We start from the raw sequence: 15313 nt of genomic DNA, 5'->3' as shown, positions 1-15313 counted from the left end.
ACAAGTGAGACTTGTGACCTTGAGAATGACTGTGTCACATTACACAGTCCTCTGGAGAAGGAGAGGCTCCTGCCCTGGTAACATGCAGTGATCTAGGGGTTTCTGTCAAGGCCTTGGAAGATATCACAGTCACTTCTCATGATAACCCTTCTGATAACTATGAAGTTGCTTCATTTCTCTGTTACTGAAGGGGAAAAAAAGTGAGACACATACCCACATTGAGCAAAAGTCTGGTGTGTAATGGAGAGGTCTACAAGCGGAATGTGGAAAGGTGGCGTTGTTTTATCACATGTATAAAAGCCAGACAATAGAAAGATTTAAGAACACTTACTGACATTGTGATGGGAAAGTCCAATAATACAAAAATTGACGCCTAAAGAGTCGCAAAAGATTGTTGAATGAGAAGGGAGTGTCTCCTCCTGTTGTTCTTTCCAAGGGTAATAACTCTTCATTGAAGAATCATTTCTGGCTATTTGTTTACATGCTTGCCAAAATGTACACTGTCTGACTGAAATCACTCCCCAACTTCTGGGTTTCCCTGAGTATTTTGACCTCTTTATGTCCATGTTCATATCAAGTTGATCCCCCTTATGCCAGCCCTTGCGCTTATGCCAGCCCTTGCGCTTTGCACCATGTGCGCTTAACCTGCTGCGCTACCACTGGACTCCCGGTCCCCCCTCATTCCTAAATGGATTAGAATTCAGTTTTACAGGTGAAGAGAATTCTGGTATGCCACCTGAATTTTCTGACAGGGAAAGCTGAAGAAATTAAAAGGAAGTAAAAAAACATAACTAACGTAACTGATTATGAAAGGTAATTAGCTAATTCACAGAAGCGTAGGATTTTGGAGACTCAATCAAAAAAAAAAAAATCACTTCTGCAAATTAAAGACTCCATATAGTGATCCTACAGCATTGGAATCCCTTCCTGGTTATACACTTTGTTTTTGTTTTTGTTTTTGTTTTTACTTTATATTTTTACTGAGGGTATTAATAGTTTACAGTGGGTGGTAAATACAGTTGTTGATACATGTATAAAATTTCTGAGTTTTCCACAAAACACTCTAGCCTGCCACCTAGGTTATCCTCCACCATCATGCACCAGGACCTGAACCCACCCCCACCACCACCCCCATCCATTGCTTTGGTGCAATAAACCAAATCCAGTCCAAGTTCTGCTTTGTGTTTCTCCTTTCTGTTCTTATTTCTCAACTTCTGTCCATGGATGAGATCATCCCATATTCATCCTTCTCCTTCTGGCTTATCTCACTTAACACGATTCCTTCAAGCTCTATCCAAGATGAGATAGAGAAGATGACTTCATCATTCTTTTTATTATTTTTATTTATAATAAGGAAACACTGACAAAAACCATAGCATAACAGGGGTACAATTCCACACAATTCACCCCACTAGAACTCCGTGTCTCATCCCCTCCCCTGATATCTTTCCTATTCTTTAACCCTCTGGGAATATGGACCCAAGGTCATTGTGGGATGCAGAAGGTGGGAAGGTCTTCCTTATTCTTTATCGCTCTGGGAGTATGGACCCAGGGTCATTATGGGGTGCAGAAGGTGGAAGGTCTGGCTTCTGTAATTGCTTCCCAGCTGAACATGGGTGTTGACAGGTCGATGCATACTCCCAGCCTGTCTCTCTCTTTCCCATCATTTTAAATAGCTGAGTAGTATTCCATTGTATGCCCATTTGTCTGATGTTTAATATCCATGTCTGTCTCCTCCACTGTGCCCTAAATTTGATAAAAGTAGGGCCAAGTCTCTGTTAAACATTGTATTTCGTGTTCCTAGCCTAGTGTCTGGCACAGACTCTCAGCTGTTTGTAGAATGAAGAAATGGACAAATGGTAGGCAAATGAGACTTTGGTGCCACTTATTTAAATTGCCCAATGAAGAAACTGAGGCAGGAGGAAATAAAATAAGGTGGGTTTATACTTAAGTAGTGGTGGGGCTGTCAATGAATGTAGGATTCCAATTTTAATTAGAGAACTAAACCAAGAGAAGAGGGGGGGAATCCTGAGATTCTAATTAGTGAAGTTTCTAAAGTGCTGAGAATAAAACTAGAAGTGCCAGAAGAAGCTCTGAATAGCTCTTTTTCTGTACAAGAGAAATAGTAAAGATGGAATGAAAAGATAATTACGAGAGTAGTCTATTAATTTCGCTGAGGTGCTTAGGAGACAAAAGGGCTTCCTGAAATGTAGCTTCTTAGAAGTGATAAAGATTTGATGCTAGAGTTCAATGTGACTTTAGAAAGTTTGAATTCTTCCTGTTCTCATAACAGGAGAATGGGTGGGGACACACACACACACAATAATATTTCTGCTAAGTGGAAGCAAAGCATTGCTGCAGGGCAAAAACAATGCTCCTAGCATGTCAGTGCATTGGATTTTATTAATGTTGTTCATGAGGTGTATAAAAAGCAAACATATCACAGCTGATGGATGGTCTTTTCCTCATCAGATTAACTCAGCCTATTAATAACCTTGAAATGGTTTAGTTCTCCCTTGTCTGCTAGTAAGTCTAAAGGTAGAACATCTGGGGCTGGCAAGGCAGTTTCATTGTTATCACACCCCAGCACCCATCGAATAGCTTCCTCTTCAGGGTCAGTTCATGTTCCAAGAAGGCTGCTGGAGCCCTGGCCATCACATCTACATTTCAGGCTGGGGGTGGGGGGAGGGAAAGCCAAAAAGCAAAAGAACTAGAAATTTTTTCTGCCAGCTGATATCAGCTTTCTGTTTAGGCACCCTCCCTGGATGTCAGATACATCAGTTCTACTTAGAGTTCTAGCTGAAAGCAAGCTGGGAATTTTATATAGTTTGGTTGACCAATCATCTGGGTTAAAACTGAGGCTATCTTAAGAAGCGAGGAGGATGTCGAGATATGCTTCTGATTGTCATTTCCGCAAGGACTGTTCATTTGTCTTTACTATAGAACTGAGAATTTCTGATTTGTTAGACTTCTAAATTAGCTATTTACTGCTGATTCCCAGTGATAATGGATTAGAAAAAAGAAAAAGAGGTAAGGAAAAGTTGAGATTGTAGTACACAAGTGGCTGTTAGCAGGGATTTAGGGATACTCACGATTAACACTAGTCTTCTGAGTTTATTCTGCAAAACAAGTGACATAACTCAGAGCTGGAACAATAGAAATGCACTTTGGAGTCATCTATTTGAGGATCATTCTTGATCCATCTGACATTGTATAGTTAAGTAAATAGACATCTAAGCTCTCTTGAATTAGCTAGGGAACCAACAGTCATTGGTAGAAATGGTATTATGATGGAGAATCTGCCTTCCATCAGGAGAAGCCAGGCTCTGTGCTAAGTACTGAATTTCCACTGCCCCACTGAGACAATCACCCTGAAAGACAAGGTATGCATTTTAGATGTTCTCAAAAGTGAGATTCAGATTAAATAACTAAACTTTCTTTTGGCGTTCCCTTTTAGAAACAGAATACTAATCTGATAAAGCATGAATCTGAACCAGTTTGGGCAACTTGCAAGCTATTTAAATATTAGCTTTAACCTTACTGTCTTACACACCATTCTTGGGTACATGGCAGGGTTTAGGGGACTAGAAAGACATAAGGTGAGAGAGTTGCGAGACAGTGGCAGTGAGGGCGTCGGTTTAAGGAGTGGCACTAATACAGTGCTTTTTAAAGGTGACATCCCCTCTATTCATGAAGGCCACATTTCTCTTTGAAAATCACCAGATCTCTCTCCACTACTCTTCTGCCCAGCACAGACTTCAGAGTACTCAGAAACACAGCAAAGTCAAAATTCAAACCAGCCCTTATCAGAGTACTCAGGAACATACCAAAGTCAAAATTCAAACCAGCCCTTATCAGACTTTCTTATAGAGGTTTTTGTCCAGGAAAAATACTGCAATCTGGCCATTAAGTGATTTTTTTTTAAAGTCTTGTTTTCTTAAAATTGTGGCAGCAAACACTGTGACATTACAAGATCAGTCTCTCAAGATCAGTCTATGCAAAGCTTTGTACAGCTAGGATGGTTGGGGAAGGATGAACTCTTAGGGCCCACCTGGAGCCTTACAGCAAATTACTGTTTTTGGCACTTTTGTGCCCCAGATTGCATCCAGCTTGTATTTTATAGCATTAAATGGAGCCCCCCCCCCACCCCCAAATGTTTAAGTCTTATCTCAGGAGAAACATACATACCTGCATATGGCTGATTAACTTGGTTTCTAGGTAAGTGTTTTAGTGAAAATTGTTGTCAGTCTGTTTTAAGTTCAGCCACTTAATATGCTCTTACTTACATTATCAATAGAAAGGCTTTTACAGCCATTTATACACACTTGACCTTTGTTTGAAATAGCCAGCTAGAAAAGCACTTGTGTTTGGCTGTTTCCTAGGAGGGACTCAGGCTCCTGATAGATATCGTGGATCAGCTTGGAGAGAGGAGCAGCCAAACCTTCAGCCTAACTGCTCATGTCCAAGGTCATACATACTTGCTTCCGCCATTCACTCTTGCTAAGCATCAGCAGCATTGCCACAATCCTTGAGTGGCCCCCATGAGTTCGGAGTGTGAGCCTCTTGTGAAAAATAGTGTCAGACTACTAGAATAAATAGCACCTCAATAGGACATGTTCTAGAGTGAAGGCCAAAGCTCCAAATGAAGCATTTTGTACAAGAACTGACAAGAGCTAGTTAACAGGGGTTTTTTGTTTGTTTGTTTGTTTGTTTTTCCCTTTGTGACCTTTTTGGCTTACTCTTTGCTCATCTGCTACAGGTATGTTCATAGGAGTGTTAGTGGGACAGAAATAAGATTCAAAATCTGAGAAAATGTGGCAGGAATAGCTTCTGCACATGTTTTCTTTTGATCTAATTTGGAGCTTGAAAACAAGACACTTTTCAAATCTAGCAATAATGTGTGTCTGTGCATGTGCATTTTAATATATACTTTCCAAGGGAGACTGTCTGAAAATGGAAAATGGCAGTGTATCACACACTGAGAAACTTGGGTGGCAGCCAGCCTGAAGCAACTCGGGAAGGATGCCCACTCTTGTTGATGCCCATTTCCTTCCTACATGATCTCAAAACTTTGTTCTTGGGTATCAGAATACCAGATGGGTAAATCCCACACACGCACACCCCAAATTAGAAGCTTAAGGAAGAATAGAAGGAAATATTAGGATACTCAAATCTGAAATCAGCTACACTGTTGCCTGAACAATTTTGTGATGTCACCTCTACTATCTCTGGCAGGTATAAATTGCCTCAATGAATGTCAATTCCAAACTTCTTCCTTCTCTCCCTTTAACTCAAAAATCAAGGAAGGGGGCGAAAATAAAAACAAAGCTACCTCATTTCCCCAGTCTCTTTGGCAGCCTGGGTTGTACATGATATATAATTCTGGCCAAAGAAATAGAAGCAGAAGTCAGAGGAGAGGACTTTTCTCTTCCCTGATTTTCCTCGCACCTCTTTCTTCCTTTGACTGTGTGTGCATTAGACTTGAATGTGCACTTCTGTTGTATGCTTTACATTGGGTTGTTCTAGCTCTCCCCCTGCCAAGAAAATTGGTTCAGTCCTGCTAGTTTCACGGGCCCGCTTGTCCCCGCCCCAAGGAACCCTGAGAGAGTTCCAGAGTTCCAGAGTTCTTGGCGCCGCCACGTGAGAAAGAGGCAGGAGAGTTTTGTTTGGTGATTAGTTTGGGTTAGTTTATGAATCGTTGTTCCTGAATAAAGAAATATAGCTTCCCTGCCCAGCCATATGTCCTCGAGTCTCTGTCTACCACCGCTACGCTAGCCCGGCCTGCTGGAGCCCCTGAATTAAAACAACACACTTCCTTAAGACATTGAGGACAAAACCCAGATGCTGAGGGTGACTGAGAATATCGAAAGACCTTTGATGACATGCTTGGCAGCAACATCAACCCTGAGTTTCCACTATCCAGACCACATGAGAAAAATACATTTCTTCCTCATGTAACCTAAACTATTCTTACACTGGTCTACAGTTGAGCACAATCTTAAGTGATTTTCATACCCATCTGTATGGCACAGTAGACTGATGTCTTTGTTTATTTGTGGTAGACCTGTAATTGATGTGGTATAACTTTATTTATCTTTGCCTGTCTCTATCCCTTCCCTTACAAACATGAGTAAAAGCTGTAATGTCCTTTAGAATGAATGGTGTCAGGGTCTGGCAGTGGTGCACCTGGTCGAGCACACACATTACTATGCACAAGGACATAGGCTCGAGTTCCTGTTCCTCACCTGCAGCAGGAGGAAAAGCTTCATCAGCAGTGAAGCAAGTCTGCAGGTGTCTTCTTTCTCTCTCTTTCTCCCCCTACCCCTCTCAATTTCTCTCTGTCCTATCAAATAAAATACAAAAGGAAAATTGGCCACTCAGAGCAATGATTTGTAGTGCTAGCACTGAGGCCCATTGATAACCCTGGTAGAAACAGAAAAAAATATAAATAAAATAGAATGAAGGGTCAGGTGGTAGTGCACCTGGTTAAGCACTCACATTATATATAGTACACAAGGACCCAGGTTCAAACCTCTGGTCCTGACCTGCAGGGGGAACATTTCAGGAGTGGTGAGTGCATGTTTCACATGTATGAGCCTCTAGTGTCAATCCCCAGCACCAAACAATTGTTTGATTTTTAAAATGACTAGTGTGGGGGGGGGGCCTGGAAAAAAAGGAAATTTACATGTTAAAATGGGCAGGGTTAGAATATTGATTGAATTTTCCTCTAGTCCAGCACTTCTATCTCCTGGACCATTTTGTGAGATTCTGTTCACTCAAGATGCTCCAAAATTTAAAGTTTCATCAGCAAATCAACTTGAGAATCAGCATGAATTGTTTTCTCTCTTTTTGGAGATTTACTATCTATACTAAGAAAGAACACCTGGCAAGTCATGATATTAGTTTGGGCTAGTTATTTAGTTAATGAAGTTCATCCGTGTGGCGGTCAAAGGGCCAGTGCTTGAACTTGATCAGTTTCTCCACATAGCCACTAGCAGCCCCAACAGTGTCCATCTTTGTCTTTATTTCCTAAAAGAACAGAAAACTAGGTGGGTGGGTGGGTGGTAGCGCAGCGGGTTAAGCATACACGGCGCGAAGCACAAGGACCACTTTAAGGATCCCAGTTCGAGCCTCCGGCTCCCCACCTGCAGGAAGGTCGCTTCACAGGTGGTGAAGCAGGTCTGCAAGTGTCTTTCTCTCCCCCTCTCTGTCTTCCCCTCCTCTCTCCATTTCTCTCTGTCCTGTCCAACAACTACAGCAGTGACAGCAATAACAACAAGGGCAACAAAAGGAGGAAAATGGCCTCCAGGAGCAGTGGACTCTTGGTGAGATAACCCTGGAGGCAAAACAGGCAAACAGAAAACTAGAGCAGGTGAACAACATAAGGAAAATGCAGTGATGTTTGGTGTTTTCATGGAGAACAAGATCTTCCTAAGGATTTAAAGGTTTTATTAAAATGACTTTGGGGGGTGGAAATCAGCAAGAAGGGTGGGGGGGATGCTTCACAGGTGGCCAAGAGGTCGGTACGTGTCTGTCTTCTTCTTTTTTCTAGTTAAACGTTCTATGTATTTATTTATTATTGAATAGAGACAGAAATTGAGAAGGGAGAGTGAAATAGACACCTGCAGGCTTACTGCACCACTTGTGAAGCCTACCCCTATAGGGGGAGACCAGGGGCTTGCACCCTGGTCCTTGTGCAGTGTAGTGTGTGCACTTAACCAGATGCACCACCACCTAGCCCCTGGTCCACTCTTTCCCTTTCTATGTCCCCCTCTTCTCTCAATTTCTTTCTGTCCTATATAATATAAATTCATTAATTAGCTAATTAATTAATTTAAATGGCCTCCAGGAGCAGTGGATTCATAGTTCTTGCACCCAGACCCCCAGTAACCTTGGAGGTAAAAAGAAAGAAAGAAAGAGAAGCAGAAAGAGAAAGAAAATATCAGCCCGCTATATATTTCTGCCACTTTAAGTAATGTTTAATAATAGCTAACATTCCTATACACTTATTACATATAGCCACAGTTACTGTTCAAAGGCTTCTACTTGAAGTATCATATCTAGTCCTTGAGGTAGATTCTGTTTGGTCATGATGGTGCTTCTCCCCATTTTACAAATGTGGGTGGCTGTTAAGATTAAAATAATAGTGTGCTTTGGTCCACACAGGTGGAACCAGTATTTGACATCTGACTCCAAAAGTTCATCATCACCACACCCCTCTGCTAAGAGTGACCCCACACCCCAAGTGAAGAGTGCTGCAAACAAGATATTCTTTTCATTTAAGCATGGCATCTTAAAAGTTGTGTACAATGTAGCATTCAGTCTGCCCAATTCAGTTTGTAGCTGCCATTTTTAGTAATTGATTCCTAGTGTCCTCTATCAAAAGATCATTTTGGTCCAGAAAACGAAGATTCCCATTGTTTCCATTGATGCCTTTTCCTCTAATACAGATGACCGAAACATCTCCCAGATAGGGAGGATTGTATTGTTATTTTTGAAGATAACTCACTTCTGAGGAAGCCTCTGCTTTACTTATCTCTGTCAAAGGAAGACAAGCTTTTACCAGGTCTTTGATAGCACTAAAACATCTAAAAGATATTGTCATTCTATTTGGGATTTTTAAGATCTCAAAGGAAATCTTGGTGGGAAATGTGTCCAGTGATGATATCAGACAGTAGAAGTTTGTATTTTCAAGGAAGAACTTCATAAATTCATTTTAATAATTGATTGAAATCAAAATGATTTCAAGGACCATGGTTAAGTGCACACACTACACTGCACACTGGTCCTTATGCTTTGCACCATGTGCACTTAACCTGGAGCAATACCGCCCAGCCCCCTTTTTATAACTTTTATTTACTCTAGAAACCCAGGACTTTCTGAATTTAGTGTGTTGTTTGGGATAACATGTGACATTTGATAACCGTGCAGTTCCTAGCCCCGTTACTATAGAGATTCAGGGATTTCCAGTCCAGGAGACTGCCGTTTAAAAAACTCTAATGAGTGGTTCCCCAGAGCCCTTTCTCAAAAGACTCACAAAATAGAAGGACAAGAGTTGGAACTTACCCCTTGGATTTCACACAAGAACTACACCCCACACTGCATACATACCTTACCCCTACCCCCTTACTGGATATCTGAAACCAGTGCCTGCTTTTCCTTAGTTTCTCACTTCTTCCAACAGCCTTTGGTCTCCTCCCAATAGTGGACAGTTCCTTACAGTGATGAAGGATGATCTCTGAAAATAGCAGGGAATTTCACCAATGTAAGCCATTCCTGGGTGTTAATTTTTATTTATTTATTTATTTATTTATTTATTTATTTATTGGCCTGGTTTAGGTCCGTCTCTCTGATTTCTCCTCTTTCACTTACCCCCTGTTCTGAAGTTCATAACCAGACTGCAGGGAATCTGTCTTTATATATATATATATATATATATATATATATATAGAGAGAGAGAGAGAGAGAGAGAGAGAGAGAGAGAGAGAGTAGTTGCCCACTCTGAAGATTTGTTTTTAGAAGTTTTACTTGTATGACTTGGTATTATGAAGCAGAGAGGAGCTCCCTGATTTGTATGAAGACAGAGCTCTTCTCTTGCTTCTGCACTTGATTCTTGTTAAAAAGCTTAATATTTACTTTGGGTAATTTCGAATTTGTACCCAGAATGGAACTGCCCAAATTAGTTCTTTTCCTCCAAAATTATTTTATTTAAATGTTGACCTTACTCTGCAAAAACACTGAGCAGGTGTCCCTGCTCTCCTGCCTTATTTGATTTCTACAACAGCTGTGGCAGAGATAAGCAAGGATAGTACTATTCATATTTTATAGGTTAGAAATGCAGAAATGAAACGGGGGGGGGCAGGGGAGGCAGTGGAAGTGTTGATCAAGGTCACAGAACAAAAAACCAGATCATTCAACCTAGTCCTGACTCTGTCCAGACAGTAATTTTGGTGTTTAAATGAAATAAAATAAATATTAGTCAAGACCTTATTGCTTTTAGTAGGTAATGCCCACTTGTTGGTTCATTGTAGTGATAAGAGAATTTCTCACCAGTTTTAGAGGGAGAAACTATTCTGCCTTTTTGCTGCCCTCACTGTGAGGAGGTTTCAGAGAGAAGCTTAAACATTACAGAAGAGTGTCTGACTGGTTTACGTTTTAGATTAAAGAAAACTCTTGGGAGCTGGGTGGTAGTGCACCTGGTTGAGCGCACGTGTTACATCGCTCAAGGACCCAGGTTTGAGTCCCCAGTCCCCACCTGCCAGGGGGAAAGCTTTACAAGTGGTGAAGCAGTGCTGCAGGTGTCTCTCTGCCTCTCTTCCTCTCTATCCCCTCCTTCCCTCTTGACTTCTGGCTGTCTCTAGCCAATAAATAAATAAATGTAAAAAAAATTTTTTTTAACTTTTAAGTAAAACAGATAGGAAAGTTTAACACAATCAAAAGTTAAGAGACCTAAGAAAACACAAATGACTTTTTTTTTTTTTTGCCACATGAGACCAACAGATAAATTCAAAAGAAAACAAAAAAAAAAACCTTTCCAGAATATAGACTAGTAAAGTTGATCCAACTACAATTGTAAAAAATGAAGGAGCTTTTCTTTCTGTCTTTAACCAAAATAAATAAATGATAGTTTTTGAATGCAGAATCTGCACACTTAGAATATTGTCTTCATGTCAGAAATGTACCCTCATGCTTGAAAATGATAAAAAATTACAATCGATCCTTAACAACTGTTCTGTTCATCTTTATTGATCAGGTGCAAGAAAGATAAATCACAACCCAAATAAGATTATAGTAAATGTTAGCATCGTAGGGGACCCTGGGTTGAGAGAGAGCCATTCGTCATCTCTAACAGTGACCTGTCCCCTGCTCCAGCCACCCTGAGCAGGCTGTCTAATCACATGCATATCGATCTCATCTATACCCAACAAACCTGGATGTGACGGTCATTCGACAACCCAGATTGTTAAATGCAAAGGGGTCACGAGTGTGAAGAGGATTTCATTTTCATTTTCTCCCCAAGCAACAATGATTTATTACAAAACAAACTACCCCCAGTCATGCCTGTGAAGCCTGAGTGATTAGGGAATGAAGGTGCACAAAAGACAACTGTATTGCTTTGTGTTCTTTTGTGCTGCCGTGCGTTTTGCAGGATGTTTCAATGAGTCCACAGGCTCCTGGGGTCAGTGAGGCCACCAAGTCCCCGGCGGCCCCTCAACCCTCTGCTGTAGAAAGACAAGTTTCAAAGTTGCTGGGGAGAGAGGGTAATTTTTAATTTTGCAGACCCAGGAAGAAGCATGACTTTGCTGTTACCACTTAGTTTGTGTTGCTCGTGAGTTCATTCATGTGATGCTGGAAATATATATATAGATGTGATGTATATATATATATATATATATACATATATGTATATATATGTATGTATATATATATATATATATATATAGATGTGATGCTGGAAATATAAGAATAGCTTGAATCTGCCCCTCCCCCCATGTCATTAGTGGGTGATTTGTTATAAATGCTGATGTTCTTAGAAGGTGATAGAGTACCTTCAACAACAGGAAAAAGTCATCTTGAGGACAGCAGTATTTGTAGAAACGATCCTCCAATATCCTAGGCAAGTGTGATTTCTGTGTATGTCATTATTCTATCTGAACCGTCTTTTTGGTATAGACTCCAAATAAAGGAAGTCTATATAACCCTATAAAGTGTGTTAGCTGTGTGAGTTGGGCGGTAACGCAACAGGTTAAGTGCACGTGGCGCAAAGATGAAGGACTGGCATAAGGATCCTGGTTTGATCCCGCAGCTCCCTACCTGCAGGGGAGTTGCTTCACAGGTGGTGAAGCAGGTCTGCAGGTGTCTTATCTTTCTCTCCCCCTCTCTGTTTCCCCCCCCTCTCCGTTTCTCTCTGCCCTAGCAATGACGACATCAATTACAACAACAATAATAACTACAACAATAATAACTACAACAATAATAAAAAAAACAAGGGCAACAACAGGGAAAATAAATAAATAAATAAATAAATTTTTTTTTTTTTAAATAATGAATAGGGAGTTGGGCGGTAGCATAGTGGGTTAAGCACTCGTGGCATAAAGCTCAAGCACCAGTGTAAGGAACCTGATCCCCCGGCTCCCCACCTGCAGGGGAGTAACTTCACAGGCAGTGAAGCAGGTCTGTAGGTGTCTATCTTTGTCTCCCCCTCTCTGTCTTCCTCTCCTCTCTCTATTTCTCTCTGTCCTATCCAACAACGATGACATCAATAATAACTACAACAATAAAAGAACAAGAGCAACAAAAGGGAATAAATAAATGATACTTATCATAATAAATAAAATGTGTTAGTTGTTACAGATGATGACGTATAGTAATGGGAGTTATTTAGGCTAGAGTTAGAACGACAGTTATGCAAGTTCATTCTGATTATCTGCATATCGACGACTTCTCTGCTACTTAAACAGATAGCTTTACAAGTCATGCAAGGAACTGTTGCATGAGAGGCTGAAACAGGATTTTGTGTATCTTTGACAAGTCTTGCTTACAGTTGGTCCTCTTGGATAATAAGATCTGTTATCAATCTTTGTCCACAGAGCTCGGAATTCTACAAAGTCACCACAGAGCAATATCAGAAAGCTGCTGAAGAGGTGGAAGCCAAGTTCAAGTAAGGTTTTAATCCTTTCCTGTTAACACTTCTTGGCAAGATTTAAATGCAGTTGCACTGCTTTTTGTATAGAAGAGAGTTTGCTGTGTAAGACTCAATGTTACTAGTCCGGGGAACCAGCTTACTGGGATAGTGCACCACCTTGCATACAAGCCAGGGTGAAGTCTGGCCCCAAGGCATTGCAGGGGATTTCCATGCTGTGGTCTCTAAACTACCAATAAATGTGATTGGGTGGTTGAGACAGACAATATCATTGGCTACAATGGATATTGTAGATTTATGCCCTCAAATGTAGGGAAGGAACATTTGAGGAAAGCTTGTAGCAACTCAATCTGTCTTATGTATCCAGGGGAAATTGAAAGCACTGGTATACAATCTTCATTTGGAATAATACTTAAGATGCCCTTGATTATGAAGATTAGTGACCATTCACTTTCACATAATAAAATAATGGGTATGTTCCAAATTTTCATGCCCACCTTTTTTTTTTTTTCTTCCCCAGGATTAAGCTGTTTTCATTTCTTTACACATACCTTGGAACCTTTTAAATTGGAGCCTTTACCTTACCCTTGATTGTTTAGGTTGTGTTAAATTGCTACCTCTCTTAATCCTAGGGATGTGTTGTAGAGCCAGATGTTGTAGTGCACAGGCCGCAGAGAAGAGAGAGAGAGGGTCCAGAGTGAAGAGGAAACACAAATCTTTATTCGCGCTGGCACCTCAGAGTTGGGTGTTAGAGAAGCAGGTTGGGCCACGTGGAGGTAGAGAAAATGGCCGCCTCACGCAGTAACCTTTCCTGCGTCTGAACACCAGAGTGGAGCGCCAGCAAGAGAGCGAGGTGCGGAAAACACAGAGTTTTTATAGGAGTAGCTTTCACAATGGGAAGGGGGAGGAGTAACCATAGCACTCCAGGATAGGATGATAACTCTCGTGAGAATGGGAGGGGGGAGGAGTAACCAGAGCACTCCAGATATCGCGGGGATATAGACAATGTCCTGAGGGCACAACATGGCTGAACAGGCACTCTGAGAATGTCCCAACTCTCCAGGGAACTAGCAGTAGCCTGAGGGGACAACATGGCAGATGTGACTGCATTGGCACAATTTCCCAGCAGGGATGTGTAAATGAATGTTCTGTGATTGAAGGATCAGAGTGTCTATGACCTATTGCCCTGCACTTTTCCTTTGCTGCCAGTTTTCGTCTTAAGTGGGGAGACATCATTCAGAATTTTCCTGAGTGTATAAATAGTTGTATTGTGTAACCCTTTTAGAGGTGCACAGGCAAATTAGTGAAGCAGGGGAAAAAAAAGTGTTGTGACAAGATTCGTTGAAAGATTGTATTTGGGTTCTGATCTGACCTCTTTCCTTGCCATGTTTATAAGCATTGGATAAAATGATTAAAACCCTTAAGGTAGCATTATTCCTTTGTACTAGAGTGAATTTATGTGTAATGGATACCAGTGTGTGTGTGTGTGTGTGTGTGTTTAAGATGTGCTTATAAGGATAGTTTGATGTATATTTAAGTAGACAAAAATCTTCATTGCTCCTTACTGAATTATCTTTTTAGGGGCAGCAGGGAGAGACCTTCTAATAGTGCACCTCATATCTCGCATATAAATTTACTGTGCTGTCTTAAGAATGTAAATAGAGAAGCAGGGGCTACCTGACCTGGTGAAGCACATACTTGGCCATACAGGAGAGCCCAGGTTCAAGCCCTTGACTGCCACATGGAAGCACCAAGCACAGCATCATGAGCAGTACTAGAGTCTCCTTTGTCTCTCAATCTCTGGAGAGAGTGGGAAGGGGGAGAAAAGGAGTCCACCAGGAATGGTGAAGCCATACAGGTATAAAATCTTTCAACAGAGGGGCTGGGCGGTAGCACACCGGGTTGAGCGCACATGACGCAGAGCACAAGGACCAGCGTAACGATCACAGTGCGAGCCCCAGGCTCCCTACCTGCAGGGGAGTCACTTCACGGGCGGTGAGGTGCATCTGCAGGTGTCTGTCTTTCTCTCCCCCTCTCTGTCTTCCCCTCCTCTCTCCATTTCTCTCTGTCCTATCCAACAATGACATCAATGACAACAACAATAATAACCGCAGCAATGATAAAACAAGGACAACAAAATGAGGGGGGAAAGAAAGGCACTGAGCCTCAGCAATAACCCTGGAGGCAAAAAAATGAAAAATACAATAAAATTATAAAACCTTGCAACAGAAAAGATGAAAGGAAAAATGTAGATAAATAATTAGATATAGACTTGCGTTTCAGAGATGCACTGTCTGTATTTCCAAGTAATTTGATTCCCACCAAAGACATTTTTTTTAACCCTTTTTGTCTCAGTAATATGAGAACCTTTGACTCGGCACCCTGGCTATTTCTTCACTGCAAGTTGATTGCTATACAAATAACAGAAATATAGGATGGATCAACAGTGAGAAATCCGGACTAGAATCATCTTTGAAATCATCCAAGTGATATTTTTAGTTGAGGCTTGAAGAATTTTGTTGAGTAGGTGGGAAGGAAAGGTATTGAGAAGGGAAGCTAGGCTGGATAGTGGGTGGGTGGCAAGCGAAAGTGGCAATGGCTTGACTCAGAGATTAGGATAAAGTTAGAAAGATCAGTGGGGGGTCATTTGCTATTGGACATGAAAGTTGG

At 41.2% G+C, this 15313-nt stretch overlaps 1 protein-coding gene across 1 annotated transcript in view; it reads left to right on the top strand.

The window, feature by feature from the left end:
* Positions 1-15313, top strand: part of CHCHD3 (coiled-coil-helix-coiled-coil-helix domain containing 3) — a 346441-nt gene that overhangs the window by 271267 nt on the left and 59861 nt on the right. The window contains exon 6 of the mRNA XM_007529206.3: positions 12591-12661. Coding sequence (XP_007529268.1) covers positions 12591-12661 — 71 coding nt within the window. The remainder of the gene's footprint in view (positions 1-12590; positions 12662-15313) is intronic.

Source organism: Erinaceus europaeus, chromosome 8 (assembly GCF_950295315.1).
Source record: "Erinaceus europaeus chromosome 8, mEriEur2.1, whole genome shotgun sequence".
Lineage (NCBI taxonomy): Eukaryota > Metazoa > Chordata > Mammalia > Eulipotyphla > Erinaceidae > Erinaceus > Erinaceus europaeus.
The sequence above is the reverse complement of the archived record's forward strand: the minus strand, read 5'-3'. Positions and strand labels throughout refer to the sequence as shown.